We start from the raw sequence: 16,785 nt of genomic DNA on the forward strand, positions 1-16,785 counted from the left end.
ACTCAAGCAGGTCATATGAAGAAAATAAATTAATCACAGCTGCCTTTATAACCTGTGAAATTTTCATTTAACATACTAACATTATGATTTCAGTTTGAATTCATTATATTAAATTTTTATTACAGTCTGAGACTAAATATTAATTAACATTTTGTAAATACCAAATTTTATTATTAATGAATGATATTAGTATTGTGTAGCCTAAAATGATTTTCTTGTATTTTTGTGTCTTATAAAGCATGTATTTATAGGTTTGATTTTGTGCATGCTAAATTGAATGCTTTGTTGTCGCATGTATTTATGTATATTTATTTCTTGTGATTGTATAATAATATATATGTAGCTGAAAATGAATAAGTTATAAAATTTGCCCTCCCCTAATTTCCTATAATATTAAATTAATTTTTCCTAAACTTGTGCTCTGTTCTTTCTTTCTGAATTCTACAATAGTAGAAAATATATTAAAGGAATTAAATTGTTATTTTAGCTCTAGCATTGAAAAGCATACACAATTGACAACAAAAATAATCATGTTTTTCTCTTTTGAGAGACATACAGAAACAATTTTTTTTTTTAATTTAATATAATTATTTTGTTAAATAGTTAAAAGTCAATATGCAAAACTACTACTGAACCTTTCTTATCCTGTTGAACTATGTTGATATTAAATTCTTTTTTTAAGACGTGTAAAATATTTCATGTATTTTCTCACTCTCTATCTGAATGAATGAATTTTATCCTCTAAAGCTTATGAATTAGCCCCAAATAAATTAAAAGCGAACTTTTTATAATGAATTAAAGTGATTTATTATAATTAATTGAATTCATGTTCATACAGAATTTCTTTCATAAACTTCATTTACCAGTTTAAACTTTTCCCATAATTAAAATCACCATGCATTTATAGAAGTACATTATTTCTATTTTTTAATTCATTAAAATGTTAGTAGTTAAATCTTGATCCCTTTCTGTCCTTTTTCACTCCTCCTTTCTCTTGTAATTCTTTTAGAAAACTTTTAGTCTACATATTTTAAAATTCCTTTTAGGTCGAAGTATTATGGCAAAAAAGGGAGAAGGCTCTCAAGTAAAAGAATCAACTGACAGCAGTACAACTTTAGAAGATGAGGATGTAAAAGGTTTGTTTTAATGTCATCCTGTTTATTTCACAAGTTTGTATGATAACATTATATAAGAAAAATATAAAATTTGCACATCATCAAAGAATTTCATTTTCCTTTTGAGTAGAATTTACGGGTAGGATTACTAACAATGTGCATTTGGCTTGCAGATGAAGAGGATTTATTTATTTATTTATTTATTGAATACAGTTTTGACTTTCTAAAAATTCAAGTTTTTTCTCTTTCTATTTAATATCAGGTTTTTTTTTTCTGTATGCAAGCAATTGACTTTTGTCCTTGTATTATGTAAATATCAATCAGTTTCTTCAACGAAATCTTCATTGAGGGGATCTTCCTGAGGCAGGTAGTCCTCATGTGCATAACCAGTTAACGATCATCAAATATTGGTATCTGATACTTGTGTTATATAAACTAAAAGAATTTCTGTATAGCCTTTTGATGGTCATCAATGAGCTCAGCTCGCATTCCAGTTATGCACCACACTGGGCACAAATGAACACAACGCACATTACAAATTTATGACAGATAGATATTACACATATCTGGGAAGAAAGAATTACTTAATCTGGCAACCGATGAAGGGGTAAATGAGATATTCAAAGTCAAACTTCTAAAAATGATTTCTATTGAGTTTATAATTTTGCATTAATATTATAGATTTATGTTCCCTTTCAGCATAAACCTGTAACAGTGATATAAATGTGCTCATAGCACTTATCGAAACTGCAAAGTAATGTATTTCTTGTGGCATTTTAAGTGACACCATATCATTTTTAACCTCTTTTGACTGAAACTAGAATGTTTCAATAATTCTTAAGAAAGGTTGGAAGACATTTGAAAGAAAATTGGTAAAAGCTCAAAAGTTTGAGAATTGCTAAATGCATGTAAATTCCAGATAGTTGAGTGCATAAAAGGTGCAATTTATGGTAAAAGAACAAAATGAATAGAAGAAATTTTTTATCTAAAATTATAAAATAGTCATCTTATTTGTTATCGGATTTAATATCAAAAGTCTACATTTAAAATTGTAAGATTTCGAAAGGAAAATGCATTTCACCCGTAAAAGTTGTATTTCATAGATTTTTAAACGTATGAAAGTAAAACATCTTGTTCAATTATGAAATCCTGCCATCATAAAATTTTCACCAAACTCTTAACAGTCATTATGGTAAAAGTTTAAAGGAGGAGATCCTTCTCTATTTACTTAGATATTTAACAGGTTCAAGTTATGGATATAGCAGATAAAAAAAAAACTTAAGTAAATTAGACAAATGCACATTTGCTGAACTCGGAGCCATTTTTATCTATATCGAAATACAGTGCAATTAACGCTCAATTTCTTCGACCCTACAATTTTGAAAACCTTTTACTGCATGCTGTTCTTTTGGAAACAGGCTCCAAATTTTAATTTTTTTTTTTTTTTTTTTTTTTTTTTTTTTTTTTTTTTTCAAAATGCGAGGGAAAACAAATGAATAGCAGTTAGTCTTTCTGTAAAAAAATATATATATATATACTTAACTGCTTACCAAGAATTGGGTGTACGTTAAATCAAGGTAAAGGTGGTATGATTGTGTTGTGACATCATTAGAGCTAAATCACAGTGTTTGGCAACAATGTCGTATTAACATTCTGTTATGGCTTAAAAGTTTCTCATTCACTTAATTCTTTAGAGGGAAAAAGTTTCAAGAATTCTAAAATATTCCTGTTCATTGAATGCCAGGCTTTTACTATAAAGAACATCATTATTTGTTAAAAATATAATACACTCTACGTATGTATAGTCATATTTTCTTATAGCCCTATAAAATAACTTATAAACTACATTATATGTTTTAAATGTATGGCTTCTATTCTGTCCTAAGTATTATGATTAGTAGAAATCACTTGCAGTACAAGAAAATTGGAGTGATTTTCGTTTTTGTATTTAAAAAATTTGTCTTCACTTTTTCCTTCAGTTTGATTTCTAATAATAATTTTACTAAAGTAAATTAAACAGCAACAATATCACAATTATAGCATGTGTATCACAATCTTCAATATACTGTGACGTTACAGCTACTAGCACAAACACACACACACCCCGCGGGCACAGGTGCTGAATTATAACTTCCTGTTTTGATCGCGGACAAAATGGACCATACCTGCAAAAAGCAGGACTGCAGAAAAAAAAATCCATGGGAGTTTCCGGACACAAGGAACTAATTATGTTTCTCTTCGCAGATAACAAAACGAGTGAAATCTTTGTGTAAGAGTTCTTCATGTGATTTTGAGGGGTGACAGGACGCATCCTTTGTGTTCTAAACCATGCCAGTGGTTTCTGTAGAACAATAGTTTTTTTTTATGCTGTAACTACAGTAAAAAGGACTTTTTTTTTTTTTTTTTTTTTTTTTTGTGCGTCCAATCTGCGTTAGCGGATATTGTATGATTTAGGGCTGTAATGATCAGTTTATTTTTATGTTTTAATCAAGAAATCTATTTTAGTTTATCAAATAAATAATTTAAAAGACAACCTGTCTTTCTTTCACCCGACACGGGTGTCCTGACGTTACAATACATACATATTTGTGTGTCTATATATATATGCACACATACTGGGCGTTCAGCTTATAGCTACACAAAAAATGCTCCAAAAATCTGTGTGACCAAGAATTAATTTTGAATGAAATTATATCCTGATGCAGACAACCTTGCCATTACATCTCACAAAATGAGAAATCCTACCTCCATCATGTCACTAACAATATCTGTATGCTTCTCTATAGGTACCCTAGCAACACAATAGATATGCACTTTGTATCCCAACTCTATCTGCGTGTTAAAGAGCATGTTTGGCTGTTTATTCTTTGACAAATTCTGGCTTGCAGATCATCCAGGTTTTGCACAGGCATGTGATACATGAGATCCTTAACATAGCCCCAAAGAAGGAAAAAATAACTGAAGAAACATCATGTGACTGCAGAGGGTTGCCAAAAAGTTCTGAGCCTTGTCCAGTCCATAGTCCATCTCTTTATCTAGAAAATTACATGTTTGTTTCAAAAAATGTAGTGAAGCCCCGTTCTGCTAAAAAATGGTACCGAGAGGAAGCTTAGGTATGACAAAAAAAATCCCAGCATTTTGAGATAATATGCTGAGGTCACTATTTCTTCAAACAAATGGACCTATGCGTCTTTCATAATGCCATACCATTCTCATTTGGTGAATCATGTCCAGTTTTGTGTACCGTATGTTCATTTTCACTATCCTTGAACTGACAATTGTGTCTGATCCAGCTTTCCACTAACATGAAATGTAGACTGATTTGGGAAACAATGTGTTAGAAGGAATTCTTTATCCTTTTCCATTTTCAGTTACATGGCCATGGTAAATAATTTTTTCTTCTGTTTGTTGGCAGGAGAGATAAATTGATGGCTCTGAATCTTGCAGGTATTTGTGCAGTGCGCCATGCACAACTGAACTGCAAGTTTGTCCCTTTCTTTTCTAATGGATATCTTTGGATTTCTGTGAAAGGTCATGTGAATTCTCTTCATGTTGTCCTTGAGCACATTCCCCTTCATGTTTAGTCCCATACTGTCAGTTTGTCCCATTTTACAATGCTAATGAATGTCAGTATCTTATAATGAGATAAAGATAATACTCATGATACGTTGCACTAGGGTCACAGACTTAATTTTCACAAGTCATAATATGCGAAACACCTTTTATTGTGAAGTGCCCCCGTATTTGTTTATTATACTCATGGGCTAGCACTCAACACCATTTTATGTTTTTGTAAATAGAAACAGGTGGTACTACCATAATATTTAGCTTTTGATTATGATAGTTATTTGTAATCTTTGAGCATGTTTCTTTTATTATAGCTATAAGCTGGATAGGTTGTATATATATGTACACTGCGGGGGGAGGGGGGAATGGGACAGTTCTATACCTCCCGTTATACTCGGCCAATTGACGAAATTCGTCTTACGTTTTTCATATCTCAAAAATGCGACTTAGGATATGTATTAGACTTATATATAGCTTTACGCCCTTTATTAAAATTATTTGAAAGTATAAATGATGGACTCCCCCCCTCCCCGCTCACACACACAAAGAAGAAACACAAAGGAAGATAGATTGTTATACATTAGAGTTTCTTAAACTGTGGATCTTAAACTTTCATATCTCGAAAACGCGACTTAGGATATGTATTAGACTTATATATAGCTTTATGCACTTTATTAAAATTATTTGAAAGTATAAATGATGGGCTTACCCCCCCCCCGCTCACACAAAGAAGAAACACAAAGGAAGATAGATTGTTATACGTTAGAGTTTCTTAAACTGTGGATCGCAATCCCTGTGGTTGTTGCGGAACTGCAACAGGGGGTTGCCAAAAAGTTTAGTAGTTTTGATATTTCTTTAACTTATTATAATAATTTACAATTGGCATATATTTTTAAGCAACATATCTGAAAATAGATAAAGATAAGACAATACAAATAAAGAAAAAACGAAACGTCTTTGACACATTCTTTTTATAATATAAACGTTCATTTTACTTGCTTTGTACATGATGCTGTTATTTTGTCTATTATTTATTTCAAATTTTCACATTGTTCTGTGTCTTAAAATTAGAAATTAAAGTTAATGACCTAAAACTATGGCAGTATATTACAGTAACAAGTGAAAAAATTGACAGTTTCACTCATGTGAGTGTCGGATTTGCGCAATGCTTATGAGGTCCCACAACATTTTTATAAATATTATGGGGTCCTGTGGTCACGAAAAAGTCTCAATGATAGAAAGGGGTCGTGACTGAAAAAATTTTAAGAAGTTCTGCTTAAATTAAGGAGTTTGCTAAGTGAATTATTCTTGATGCAAACTGAAAATATTGTGCCAAGATAAATATTTAAAATTCCTCCATAAATTTCTCACCAAAAATTACAAAATTTAATATCTAGGCATAATCTGTATCATAGAATCGAAATATGGGAAAAATTGGTATGTTATTTCAGAAAATTCCAATTTGTGTTAAAATAATATGTTAGAATAATGTTATATATAAATATCCTAAGTTGCGCTTTTGTGACATGGAAAATGCAAGTTGAATTTCATAATTGGCTCAGTAGAACAGGAGATATAGAACTGTCCCCCCTCCCTTTTTTTGGCTCAGTATACATACACATATATAATTATTAAGTGTCTTGCAATGAAAAACACAGAAGATTTTACTTTCTTCCTTTGACATGTGCATTATCATATCATTCATTGTATGATATATTTTTGTTTCAATTGTATGTTTTTCTCCTTCTACATTCTATTTCAAGAACAGACTTTAATATTTATGTCTTATTTCTTTTATGTGTTTACATGAAGTTTTTATATGTTTTGAAAGGAGAAAAGCAAGTTAAAATTGTTTATATCAATTTATATAAAAACGTCTTGATATATAATACAAGGGGTGATCAAATGAAAAGGTACGAAACGACATGGTGGGTGCAAATGTAAACTTTATTCAAAATATACACCATAGGCTTGAGCACAATGATCCCACTGATGAACAAGCCGCAGATTCCTTGTTCCTAGAATTCCTGTGGCCATAACGAGACCCAGTTTTTCACAGCGTCCTTGAGTACGTCGTCCGACTTGAAGAGCTTCCCTTTCATGTGTTTATTCAGTGGACCAAACACATGAAAATTGCAGGGTGACATGTCCGGACTGTAGGGCAGATGGTCCAACGGCTCCCACTTGAACTTGGCCAGTTTCATGTGTGTGGAACATGGAGACATGTGGACGCGCGTTATGATGGAGCAGAACCACACCCACCGTGAGCAGCCGCGGTCTTTTGTTCTTGATGGACCTGTGTAGGCGTCAGAGTGTCTCACAGAACACATCAGAGTTAATGGTTTTTCTGTGCTCAAAGAATTCCACAAGTAGCGGACCTTGAACTTCGAAAAAGATGGTGGGCAACACCTTGCCTGCTGACAGCACGGCTTTGAACTTTTTAGGGGGAGGTGACAATGCATGCTTCCACTGCATGCTGTCCCACTTTGTCTCTGGCTCCAAGTGATGGCACCTGGTCTCATCACATGTTATGATCCGCTCCATGAAAGTGGGGTCTTCCTGATACCGAAACAGATGTTGAACTCCATACACAGTTCCTTTTGCTGGTCGGTGAGCTGCTTCGGAACCTTAGCAGCACACACCTTCCGATATCGCAACCTGTTGTGAACAGTTGTCCACACGGTTCCATAGCTGACATCCACCTTCACCGCCAACATTTGCAATGTGACATGCCGATCACTTCTCACTAGGTCGTCCACCTTGTCGATGAGATCGCATGTGATGACACTGTTTGCCTGGCCTGGTCTCGGGTCATCACCCACACTCTCACGGCCTGCACGAAAACAGCACTCCATTTTCTGACAGACTTATCAGAGACACATTTCTCCCCATAAACTATCACCATCCGGTGATGAATAGCTGCCGGTTTCTCACCTTCTGCTGTCAGAAATCAGATAACACCTCGCTGCTTCTCAGTCGTCGAATTTTGCAACGCAAACGCCATCCTGTTCTCATACGGACTGCCGGATCATTTGGACACCGATTTTGATAAGAGCCTCTGCTCTCTCCTGCGCATGCTGGCGCCCATGCTTACTCCAATCCCAGTCAGAAACTCTAATCGCATCCCGAGATGTCTCGCTACGTTCTCCCATGGCGGAATATGCAAATATTTAACTGTTACGTTATTACGTCGTTTTGTACCTTTTCATTTGATCACCCTTTGTAATTTTTCTAAACTATGGTAAATTTTAGTAAAAGAGTAATGCTTTTAGTGTTACCATCATGCAATACATACCATTCTGAAAGCTTAAACTCTGTTGGTTTCATTAATGTATAGTGACTGAATAACTTGACTCCCCCCCCCTGGATGCTTTGTGTAGTACACTTCCACATGTGAAATATGTCGCATGTATGTTGTATTTATTATATTTGATAATGTATGTCACACTGCATGCATTGTCAGATTAGTTCATGTGCATCAATTACCTTTTCCTTTTCGTAATATAATGAAAAATATAATTAAATCTTTTATTTGTTAAGTATAGATTGTGCTTGCTTACTGTTAAAACATGAGTGCTTGAAATTATTTAGTCTTAGTTTATAGCCTGTTTAATGAAATTTATATACTGAATAATGTTTAAGATGTCTCCACTCTTGATGAAGTACTTTATTCTTAAAGTTACATTGTGATATGGTGCTAGTTTGAATATTTTCCCATCAAATGGATTGAGCTCATCTTTTAAAATGAGGAATAAAATAAATGTTAAATTTTGTAATAATGCATTTTAATTTAAAACAGAAAATTATTTGAATATAAAATTTATAAAATATAACATCATTTTCCATATTTATTTATAATTATCTTTTTAAATTGCATTTTATGAAATAAATTTTGAAAATAAAACAAACATAGTTCTAACATTTTTCTAAATTCTTTCATGTCATTAAATATAAAGGGTCTAAACTACAAACAAATGTTATTCAAATTAGATTTTAATAAAAGGAAAGCGATGAAGAAGCATATTGTTTTTTTAACTATAAAATCAATAAATTGCTGTCATGTAAAATCATTGAATAAGTAAATGAACTGTGCATCAGAATATGAAATAATGAATTGAGTAAAGGTATGCATTTAGAAATATAGTTGATATAGTTAGCTGATTCCCCGCCAAGAGTTCTTAGTATCATTAATTTAGTTTCATGGTGTAAAGAGTAGGATAGCTTTTTTTTATTTAATGCTGTGAAACAGAATAGCATCAATTGTAGATCAAGATAGATTTATTGTCCGTTTGTTATATCATGTGTTATAAGTATTTTAAACTAATTTATCTTAGTCTTGATCAAATTATGTAAACTGAAACTAAACTCACTGGTGCAACAGCCCTAATGGGCCAAGGCCTGCAGTGCCCGAAATCTGCTTTTTTCGGGTGCATGAGCATGTGCCCTAAACAAGTGGTCAGGTTGTCGCAGGACCTCTGGTGTTTAGTCCCCAAGAGAACTTGGTACTCATTTTATCTATCCTCTGATTTCAAGGGATGAAAAGCTGAGTCAGTCTTGCCCGGGGATCGAACCCTGGACCTTGGTGCTGCTGCACAATGCACTAGCCACTGTGACATCGGGCTTTGATCAAATTATGTATTTATGGTTAAACTCTAGAACTATATTATAAACTACTAACAATGATAATACAGCATTTAAATGTGAACACTGTGTGGTGTATAAATGTAGGTATAGTAAAGCATTACATGCATTAAAAAATGATAAATCTTTAAAAGAACTGCATTTTGGTTAAATTGAATTATAACTAGGCAAAAAGCTAGAACCTTGTATCCTTTCATGAAACTTTGTTTAGAATTATGCCAAATGCATATGTGTTTCAAGTAGTAAAAGCTTCAAGTCCTTGCATAGTCTGCACAGTCTGGCTTATATTGTGATGCTTCTATATTGCTGTAGTTAAACCCTTAGTATCAAACTCCTGTAATACTGTGCACAATTTTAATATATAAATGCTCCTTTTCTGTCATTTCTTTGCCACCCGTCTGTCAGATATTCACAGCGGGCCTGAAAGAAGCAAAACAGTAATACATTCTGATCAAGGTATGTTGAAGATAATTTTTTCTCCCGAATTATAGCTTCCAATAACAATTATAATGCAGATATATTTTTAAATATTAGGTTAGTTCAAATTAATTCCTGAACAGAATATTACATATAAAATAATAATATTCAGTCTTATAATCTCATCTGTGCACTCTTTATTTTCATTTCATATACTTATGTAAAACAACTGCTGTAATACATTTGAGATAAATATTTTATGTATTTATGTGTCATGATGAACAGATAAATAATACTTTTTGGTTTTTAATTATTTAATATTTCTGTAAATTTGTACTCTGAATAACAAGGCAAACTGCTGCTTATGCTGTAATTTTTTAGTGTATTTGAGGAGGGGAAAGATAGAAAAAAGATTTTCGATGATTTCTTGTTTTATTCTATTAATGTACGTTTTCAACTAAATAAAGTAACTGAAGTTGCATTTACTATTAAAAAGTATTAACCATAGTTTAAGAATACATTTTTGGCATGTGATTAATTTTTAATCATTCATAATACAAAGTCATATATTTTAAGGAGGATCAGTAATAACTGAGTTCTTTAAAATAAAATAGGGTAAAATTATGGAAGTAATAAATATTCATTTATATGTAAGTTGTGATATTTGACACAACTTTAAATAATGGTGTGTTGTATCTACTGTTGCATGAATTAAATGCTGTGAAATACAATTAAGTTAAATATGGATATGAATGATTGATTTAAATACTGAAGACTATATTAACTGAAATATATTTTACAAGGAATAGCATACTGTGTTTTTTCGTGAATGGGACTAAGTATGAAGATCTGGAGAATCGCCGAGATGGTATAGTGTTTAAGGAAGCCTCTTGCAATATTATAGGGCTTGGATTCGAATCCCAGAGAAGGCATGGATGTTTGTAAATGTGCAGTGTCATTGCAGCATGGGGGGCACTCTAAATATATGGCAAGCCAAAAGTCTTCGAGAGAAGTTGGTGATAGGGAAAGAGGGGTGGGAGACCCTCAAACCCATCCCTTCGTGGTGCCCACCATCAAAACTGGGAGTGGAACTGAGCCAGAAGTCGGACTGCGACTTGTATGGTGATCATGGCTCTTGCCAATGGCAGGTGCAATCTTGCTGTCCTTGCCAAAATGAATTTTGTTCTGATGTTGCTGTCAGACGAATGAGATAAGTCACAACAACACAACATAAAGTTAAAAATAAGATAAAATATTTTAGATAGAACCACTGAAACTATTTTTAAACAGACATATTTATAATTAAGACACAATAACACACTGAATAAATACTAATTCAGAAGTCAAACAACAAAAAGCAGCTGAGGATGGTGGTTTGGTGAAACCATCGAAACTAGTCCTGTGAAAATTTTGAAAATATAACGCTGATTTTTGTTGTTTGACTTCTGAATTAGACATATTTATGTTTGTTTAAATGTGATTTTAATCTGTCTATCTAAAATATTTTATCTTATTTTTAACTATGTTTTTATGTTCATGTGAGCTTGGATGAGCAAAGGAAAATATGTGCTAAACTGGATAGTGCTGCATCCCCTAAGATCCTTAAAAAGTTGACTCTGGAAATTCTCATATGTGTAATGTAGATTCTCATACATTATTGTTGTGTAGTTGGGGGAACAGAAATGAGGCAAAATTTCGAATATAAAATTCTATGTTTATTTTAGCATCCATCATCCAAGCATTCCTCCTGTACATTGAGGAGAAGTCGTAGATATGCGAGCGTTGTGGTGCTCATCCAATCAGCGGTGTTAATTGTGATCACAAGGTGATGCTATCTTCTCATCAAAGTATTCTATAAGGGCTTTATATACTATGACAGATTTATGAGTTTGGTGATTTGGCGGGTACAAACAGGTTAATATAATTTATAAGAAAGAAAGGATTTCGCCAAAAAATAGAAACAGGGATGAAATTGGGATAGAGAATCGCCAACACATTATTTAGTAATATGGTTAGAATTTGATTTAATTAATTGATTTATATGATTGATATACGTACTGTATATCAGTTAATGTCTTATTTTTAAGTTCTTTTTTATAAAGTTATTGTGGAATTATTCAAAACATCATTTGTTAGATGTAAGCCTACAGGGAATTGATAGGTAAGCAAGTACTTTCTTGCCACCTTAATACATATAAATATTTATTCACATTTCAATAGTTACTACATATTTGCACATTGCTTATTTCCAAGTTTATAATGCATGAAAGAAAAATTCAGATTTCTTTAGTGCTGTGATGAGTGTAAAGTGTCTCTTTTGACCTTTGTTTCATGTTGCATATTACTGAACCAGAATTTTTTATAACACAGGGTTGAACGCCTGTGCCTTGTTGCATTTAAGAATTTTGTGATACTGGAAGAGCAGTAACATGCTTAGTAAAATTAATTACTAGTCATCTTCGCAACATAACAACTTTTACATCTTAGAAAAACAGGTTACAAGAATACATGCATCTGCACGTGAGTGTCAACGAGTCTGCACCGCTAACAAAGATACAGATGCAATCACAGTCAGATACGTAAAATTTATTTTTAATTAATGTTGCATATAAAAAGTAAATAAGAGTTCAAGATTCCATTTGCAGTTAAACAGCCACACCTTTTTGCTCGTTTTATATGTTTTAATTTTGAGACTGCTTATAACAGTAAATGTGCCATATAGGTGGCAGAATCTTTATGCAAATGGCCACAATTAAAAAAGTCAGAAATCTTGAGAACACCGTCATAAATATACCTGCACCCTTTTGAAAAGCAACCTTCATAAAAGTGCAAAATCTGACACTGAATTAGAGCTATGCAAGTAGAGTTCTATGATCAGTAATAAGTTTGTTAGCATAATTAGTAAATGAAAATTCTACTTGCAAAGCAGTGCCCCAGCGTGATGTTGTCTGCACATTTACAAGAGTTGTTTGTAAGTTAAAAACTGATCTGCATAAAGGCACAGGCATCTTTATCCTAGGGTACCCTAAGAAAATTTTTCAGGGAAGTTTGGACTCTTATAAAGATGTTGCCATCCTTATAACAGGGCACAATTATAAATGCACCACTTAATATCATTAATGAAAAAATATTAACAGCAAGAAGAGTTATTCTGACTTAGAATAGAAAACTATATTAAATCTTGGTATGGAACTTTTATTTTTTCTCATGTGATTGAGAGACGATTTAAGTAAGGTTCATTTTCTGTTCCTCACATATTGACTAGCAGTTTATTTCAAGAAATTCTGATAATTTTGCATACATTTATTTTACACAATATAAGTTTCTATATATTGTATGATACATTTTCACAAAATTTATTCTGAATTAAATGACCCCAAAAAATTATATATCAAATGAATTTCTTGTCAAATGAACACTTTTTCTTCATTTATTTTAATATTTCTTAAGGTTTTATTCCTTCCTTGCTTTTTTTATGTTGTTTCATTCTGTCATTTTCTGTTTGCTTTATTTATTCTATTTTTTTCCCTTTACTGTATTTTTTCTGTTTACTTTTTCTCTTAAGTAATTTTTCTCTCTAAGCTAAAACTTCACTTCCTGAAAGTAGTAAGATTTTACAAGTTTTTCAAAAAAGAGCATCTTTACCTAGCCTTCCTGCTTCAATAACTGGTTCTTCTGCAGGTGAGCTTATTATGGGTACCTGTTTCTTTTTGTTATTTTGTTTTGTTAGTTTAAATTATTTTATGCACATAAAAATTATTCTTATTTTGCCTGTTTTGCTAAACTCATAATTTTATTTCTGATTCATTTTATTAAGCTCATTTAACATAGCTATTGTAAGTGTAGCAAAATTGAAACAAATTCCCTTTTAATTTTGTACTGCTTATAATAACTCGAGTCAAAAAAATTTATATATATGGACTTTTAAACTGATTTCCTACCATGTTTTAAAACATCATACAAAGTTTTGCCTTAAAGTGACAAGTTTAGATTATAAAAATTATAGATTGTCAGCATAAATTAACAATGTATAAAAACTTTATATTATGTGTGCATGGAAAATGCTATGAGAGGGAAAAAATATATGTAAAAATTATGCTGAAATGACATATATAATTTTTAAATTATAAAATAATTAAAAATCTAATGCTACATAATTATTTGAGGTAATACATTTTTTTTATTAATTTTGATAAATAAATGAAATATGCTTCTATTAGCTTGTGAACTGATTTAGTAGATGTCAGGAAAATTATTCTGAGGGAAAAATAATACATAATGAGCTGTAAATTCCAGTATTTCATTTTTTTTTTTTTTTTTTTTTTTTTTTAGAGAATTATGTCAACATCTATTATTTGTATTAATAAATTTTGCTGTTAGAATTTAATGAGAAGTAAAGCATGTTTAACTGGGTGGGCCGAAAAAGACAGTTTATCATTCTTCTATCACCGTACCCTAGAAATTTTGCCTACCTAGCTATGCAAAATGAAAAAAATAAAAGTGGTCATATTGTACATTGGTGGATAATTGTTAAGGACGGATGACAATAGCAGCGATAGCAACCACAAAATGGAAGGCAAGAAAATGTGGAAATTAGCATAAGTGTGGTGTACAGTTGTAGAGTCAGTAGGTTATTTTGAAGCAAGGAGAGAGAAAATAGCTTATATACACCTCCTTTTAAAGGGCAAATGGGGACCCAATCTTTAAATCCTGGTGGTGACGAATTATCGTCCATCACCTTTTAGTTCAGATGCCATTTGTAGACTCATTAGGTTATTTTAAATCAGGAGATGTGAAAAATGTGCAATGCCCTTGCCAAGACTCAACCCTGGACCTCTTGAATATTCACCGTTACACCATGAAGGCATGCTGGAAGGAAGCAGAAAACACTTTATACTAAAATGTTTTGTGCATATGCAAATTTTAAATTGCCGAAGTTGTTCATCATGTGGTAGCGCTGATAAGAGATACAATTGGTTTGATGCATACTGATCATTATAAGATGAAAAGCCAATTTCTGTGAATTGTAAGTTGGATCAAATTGCCTCTTCGAAGTCCTGTGAATTTCGCCATAAAATTGGCAACAAAGCTGATCCTAGGAAACTGATCCCAATCCCAATATTATCTGAGTTAAATACCTCAGATAGTTTTCCTACGGTGTCTGGAAAGCCATTAAAGATCGAACTCTTCCCTCGAAATTCTACTCTGATGTGTTGAAACGAACTGCTCTGGATTTGAAAGCTGATAAAAGTTTCCAGTTGTTAATCTGCAAATTTATTAATTTGTTGAAAAATGCAAGAAGATGCAACTCCCCCAAGAAAAAGTTTTACTTGCTCTTGGAATTGTTGAAGAGATGATTCAAACGGATTTGTAATTTTGCTGTATCGCTAATGGATGACTTCTAGAAATTTATTTTTCTAGTACCGATGGGCTTCACTAGATGGGGCCACTGTATGGAGTCTTTCCCTCCTTCCTCACTCTCATGCAGGGACTTGTCAAGATTTTGATTTTTTCTCTATACCTGTGGTGTTTTAGGCTCCTTCTTCTACTGCCAAGCTTTTATCTGGGATTACTGATTCTGGAATTTCCAACTTCATGTGCCTTTATGGCTTTATTTGGTCACTGAGCCGGACAAATTGCGTAACACCAGCGATATCCCGGCAATAATTGTATTGATTGATTGATTACTGACCATTGTTAATCAAAAGCAAAATTTAACAGGAAAGAATCATTTGACAAACTTTCAATTTTCAGTATGTCTTTTGACATCATTTGGATGATTTTAGGCATGGCTGCATAAATAATAATAGATGTTGCTAGGAGATTTGACGTGAGCCACAGTGTTGTTTCCAGGTTTTGGAAATCATTTCAAATAAATAGAATATGTAGCAGATGTTACGATTAAGTCGTGCTCATAAGTACACACCTGCAAAAGATAGGTACACTGCGAAAAAAAAAAAACAGTTCTATATCTCTCGTTCTACTAGGCCGATTGACGAAATTCAAATTGCCTTTTTCATGTCTCGAAAGTGCGACTTAGGATATATATATATATATATATAGCACTGTTCTACTATAGGTATTTTGGCACAAAATCGTACTTTTTTTAAATGACATGCTACCCCCCCCCCATATTCCGATTCTACGACTCAAATTATGCCTAAGTATTAAATTTTGTAATTTAACAGGAAAGAATCATTTGACGAACTTTCAATTTTCGGTATTTCTTTTGACATCACTTGGATGATTTTAGGCATGGCTGCATAAATAATAATAGATGTTGCTAGGGGATTTGACGTGAGCCACAGTGTTGTTTCCGAGTTTTGGAAATCATTTCAAATAAATGGAATATGTAGCAAATGTTACGACTAGGTCGTGCTCATAAGTACACACCTGCAAAAGATAGGTACACTGAAGGGGGGGGAAAAAACAGTTCAATATCTCTCGTTCTACTAGGCCGATTGACGAAATTCAAATTGCGCTTTTCATGTCTCGAAAGTGCGACTAAGGATATATGTATTATTATAAGCAAAGTTGTAAGAACAATACAAAAAAGACCAATTTTGGTCAAAATTTTTGTGCAATGTGCTGCAAAATTAAGGAAATGAGAAGAGAATTTGTAGTTAGTTCGCCGAAAAGTTACGAAAAGCTGTAGCTCCAAGAAAAATCCAACATATGCATATTCAGCAGTTTTTACAAGTTCGAATAAAAAACTATATGTGAAATATTTTCGGTAATTTTAAGAGTTTTAAAAAAACTAATTAAATTGAATGAAGTGACATATTAGGCTACAGGTGAAATAAAATGTAAATTATAAAACACAGTAAAATACTATTCGGTGAAATAAGTTAAAGGCAAAATATAAAACTCGGTAAAAAACAATCGAAGGAACAAGTAAAAAATATTAAAAATTTAAAAGTGGAAAATGGTAAGCACTATTCTACTGTAGATATTTTGGCGCAAAATCGTACTCTTTTTTTAAATGACGTGCCATCCCCCCCCCCATATTCCGATTTTACGACTCAAATTATGCCTAAGTATTAAA

The 16,785-nt window shown here is 32.5% G+C and overlaps 1 protein-coding gene across 6 annotated transcripts in view; it reads left to right on the plus strand.

Annotated features, from left to right (window-relative positions):
* The window catches only part of LOC118185738 (calcium/calmodulin-dependent protein kinase type II alpha chain), a 525,081-nt gene that overhangs the window by 482,925 nt on the left and 25,371 nt on the right, over positions 1–16,785 (plus strand). For 2 of the 6 annotated variants that reach the window (XM_085822541.1, XM_085822542.1), the window contains exons 13-15: positions 1,047–1,136; positions 9,729–9,779; positions 13,323–13,421. In XM_085822541.1, the coding sequence (XP_085678667.1) occupies positions 1,047–1,136; positions 9,729–9,779; positions 13,323–13,421 (240 nt within the window). The remainder of the gene's footprint in view (positions 1–1,046; positions 1,137–9,728; positions 9,780–13,322; positions 13,422–16,785) is intronic. The other 4 variants (XM_085822543.1, XM_085822544.1, XM_085822545.1 and 1 more) reach the window with 3 other exon arrangements.

Source organism: Stegodyphus dumicola, chromosome 8 (genome assembly GCF_044657685.1).
Source record: "Stegodyphus dumicola isolate Sdum_Otavi_A_Nest chromosome 8, ASM4465768v1".
Taxonomy (NCBI): domain Eukaryota; kingdom Metazoa; phylum Arthropoda; class Arachnida; order Araneae; family Eresidae; genus Stegodyphus; species Stegodyphus dumicola.